This window comes from Alligator sinensis, unplaced genomic scaffold (assembly GCF_000455745.1).
Source record: "Alligator sinensis unplaced genomic scaffold, ASM45574v1 scaffold243_1, whole genome shotgun sequence".
NCBI classification, from domain to species: domain Eukaryota; kingdom Metazoa; phylum Chordata; order Crocodylia; family Alligatoridae; genus Alligator; species Alligator sinensis.
Window position 1 is genome coordinate 5,263,626 of NW_005841841.1, and position 3,919 is coordinate 5,267,544.

Below are 3,919 nucleotides of genomic sequence, written 5' to 3' on the forward strand. Positions count from 1 at the left end.
TTCCTTGGGGGACAAACAGCAGTGGCACAATGTGTGCTGCTGCTACTTGTGCTCAGGGAGCACCCATGCCATGTGTGCTCTGGCATGCGGTACCTTACCATGGGTGGGGTAGGGAAGGCTGGGGTCACCAACTGTGCTGGGCCCAGCAGCCTTACCTGGGGTTCTGGGGGCCTCCAGAAGCTGCAGCCACGGTGATCCTGTAGCAAGGAGCCTGGCTGGCAGGCAGCCAGAGCATGGCTCCAGTTGGCCAGGCTCCAGTTTTGGGAGGTGAGCGCTGCCACCATGTGTGCCACCCCACTTCTTTTAGGTGTGGGCTTTTTTGACCCTGGGATCTTCTGGGGTTAACAAGTCCTGTCCCGCCTCCAAGTTCACCCCCTCACTTCGCACTGCAAATTAGCAGGGCAGGGAATGTCTGCATATTTTTTTTTCTAAGGATGCCTCTTACGTTTAGATATTTTGTTAAAATCAGGAAAGTGGTATTGGAAAGCAACATTTTATAAAAATGGATCCTTCTTTTCTATAGCTGTTGTACGCTGTCAAGCCAGACAGAGAGTAGAAGAGAGAGTAGAGGTTCTATTAACTGGTGTAGTTCCTGGAACAACCTCTATGCCAACAGCAAGAAATGCTACCACCACAACAAATAAGTCATCTAGCATCCAAGATGAAGTTCAAGTCACTGCCGGTAAGAAAGAACAACAAACATAGTAGTTATTTTATTTGCAGTGGGTATTAAAGTAATGTAATTGTTAAAGCACTGTATAGGACCTGGCTCTATCTTTGCCAAAACTAATTAAAAAAGAAAACAACTTAGCTAAAAAGTAAATTTAAGAATGGATGTTGTGATTCTATACCATCCAAATATTAATTCAAATGGCTGGTTAAATTTTATTTTGTGGTTGCTTTGTACCACTTGAAACAAGCCCTGTGAATCTTTTTATTCCTTATTACATTACAGAAATTCCTTTGCTAAGTATCTTTTCTGCAATTCACTGTGAAACTTTATCACAGTTATTCTCAACCAGGGAACTGCAAGATCCTTTTAAGAGTGCTGTGGGGTGCCACTCAATATTAGTGCTGTGAGGCACACAAACACCTACATATGATCACAAGATAAACCCTGAGATTTCGAAAAGGAATTCACAGTATCAAAAATATTTTAACTTATTTGTGTTCTTTTGGAGTTCTTTGCAACAGAAGAATTTCTCTATTATTTTTCAAAAGTCAAGAAACAAGTAAAATTTAAGAGCTAGCATGTTCAGAGGACTGCCTCGAGTCTAATGAGGGGTTTCTTGAATGTCAAAAGGTTAAGAACGACTGCTATATGGAGAATGAATAGTTTTTCCTGTCTGCTAGGTCAGTTTAACACATGTATATTGGACAGAAGAGCCAAGTGTCTAAGGTCACAGACTTCAGATCTTCTAGCAAGATGTATTTTCTTGTACTGTGTATAGAAACAGCAAGGGATTAGAGAGTGAACTGTTAGTGACGTCCCACAGGCCACTTAATTGATTTAGTATAGCTTAACCAACACACTGGTTATGTGAAGAATAGGCTGTACCTATGGAAAATCCACAGTCTAAAGAAAAAACAAGCCAGACCACACTGACATCTTCTGAAACCTGAAAAGGGCTATCCCTGGGAAATTCTTCCCTCTCCCGTTTCACAGTTCTCCCACTGTTTTAACCATTATTATATATGCTTCCCTTCACAGACCTGATGAAAAGTACCTTTCATTGTCTGACTTTATCCTATCCATGCAGTTGATTCAATAAAAGATATCACCCACAAAAATCTTGGCTAGTTACAGATGTTATACTTATGTAATAAATGTTCTACAGTTGTAACCAGCCATAAGTTCACCATGCATAGAGTGCTTTAAAAATGGCAGATCCTGATCTAAGATAGACCTGGATGGATGTGGTATCAGACTAAAGCACTTTAGGTTAGAGTGCTCTTTCGAATGTCTGTACCAGATTCCATCACGACTTTAGCTAGGTTGCATTCTGCTGGCATCCTGTGGGGCTTTGCAGCACCCCCCTCACTTCCCCCTCACAGGGCAGCACTCTAGCCTCAGCCAGAACTCATCTGCTTTACCCAAGCACCGGGCCATCCCCATCCCCATCTTGTCACTGACCCAAGTCAGCAAAGCCTCTGTCTCCAGCCCCATGTCCTCCCTCCAGCCAGCTGCAAGCTGTAGCCAGGCTTGAAGTGGGCCACAGCTCACAGCTGTGAGGGGACTGTTTCTCTGCATCAGCCCTGACACCATGGCACCTGCATCCCTGGGTCATGTCCCCCTCCCCTCCCCACAAAGCATCCCACAGACCTGACACATAGTCCAGGAGAAACCCAAGTGCATGGGCAGAGCCATGCAGAAGTCTGGCCCTGGCACCTGCACACTCTCCCAGGGAGCTCCAGGGTTCCACACAAGGGCACAGCCCCATTGGAGTCCAGCCAGGGTCTGGTAGCAATGTTGGGCTGATGGCTTGTGGGCAGGAGGGTGCATGCCATGGAAAGTCACTGCCACATCGGATCCAGATGGGCATGCGTGATGTCCCTCAGCCTCTGGTGAGAGTCACACAGGGCAAGAAGCAGGACCTGCCACAGCTGCTGGGTCTGCCTGCTTGACTGCGGGTGGCAGGATGCCATGAAGGGGTGAGGGCTGGCCAGGACACAGAGGCACATGCAAGTCATGATGGCATGCACTTGTGTTCACCCTGGGCCTCTTCTTGAAACCTAGGGCTAGGCACAGAGGAAGGTCCATGATGATGTGGTAGGGGGCTGGGAGCGTGGTGGCCCATGCCCAGCAGCCAACCAAGGGTGGCTCTCCCATTCTGCTTTGCTCAGGAGTCTTTGGCAGCCCAGGGGGCCCACAGGACATGCTGGGAGGCATGTGACAGTGCCCCCTATGGGCTAGCCTCAGTTACTATGGGCAGGCTCCAAGCCCCTCCCACCAAACAGTAAAAATATATCTGTTCAGTTTGCTTCTGATCTAACCTAAAACACTTTAAGTAAAACATGATACTTAGAGCACTTCCGCCTTGAACTTTTTGAATGGCTGTACTTAGCCTCATTTTTATATTCAAATTTAAAAAATCAATTGGTGTCAATCTAGTAAAGTAAGATTTGTAATCTCCAAAACATAATCCTGTCTGTATTTAGAGTTGTAAATATGATTGCATAACTTATTTGATCCTGAAATGCTAGTCTATGGTACTGTGTTTGTTAATGACAAAATAACATGACAGTGGTCCATACAAATGCATCATATATTAACATAAGCCATTTTTAATAGCCATTTTGCAACAAGCTGTAGCATTTGCTTTAAATGAATAATGTGCCTTGAGGGGGAAAATGTTTTGAAAGATTAGTATGTAACTGGTAGTCTAGTTCATAAGAACAGTATTACATGTTTGTTAATACTAGCTTCTGCATGTATTGCAGGGCATTTGATTTAGGATGCTGAATCCTTTCTGGACAGAAATGTATTAATGAAATTGTTGACCTCAATGGTATTAGGATCAATTATGGCTCTGATAGTTTTCTGAATGTTGTCAATGATATTAAACTATTATTACAATCCATTCCTTGGTGGAACTGATAAAATGTAATGGCACTAGTTGAATGGTCTGCAGGTGACCAGTAATAACATAAATAAAAGTGTAAAACTTGAAGGTAACAGTTTGGCACACTATTTTTAATTTATTTCCTGAAAGAGTGATTTATCAAAGTTGTACATGTGATGTGTATTAAGCATTTTTATATCCAAAGATAGATGAGGATAATTACAGGCAGATTAGATTTAAACAGCTATTACTATGTTTCAGTATTTAAATTATTTGGACAAGAATAAACCCTTGAGATGCAAAAACTCTCAAGCAGTGCTACACTTTAAAAGATCTCAGTCTAGCTCATTCAGCAG

The 3,919-nt window shown here is 43.5% G+C and overlaps 1 protein-coding gene across 1 annotated transcript in view; it reads left to right on the forward strand.

The window, feature by feature from the left end:
- The window catches only part of CFAP47 (cilia and flagella associated protein 47), a 757,346-nt gene that overhangs the window by 670,728 nt on the left and 82,699 nt on the right, over nucleotides 1-3,919 (forward strand). The window contains exon 60 of the mRNA XM_014520638.2: nucleotides 524-682. Within this exon, the coding sequence (XP_014376124.2) occupies nucleotides 524-682 (159 nt within the window). The remainder of the gene's footprint in view (nucleotides 1-523; nucleotides 683-3,919) is intronic.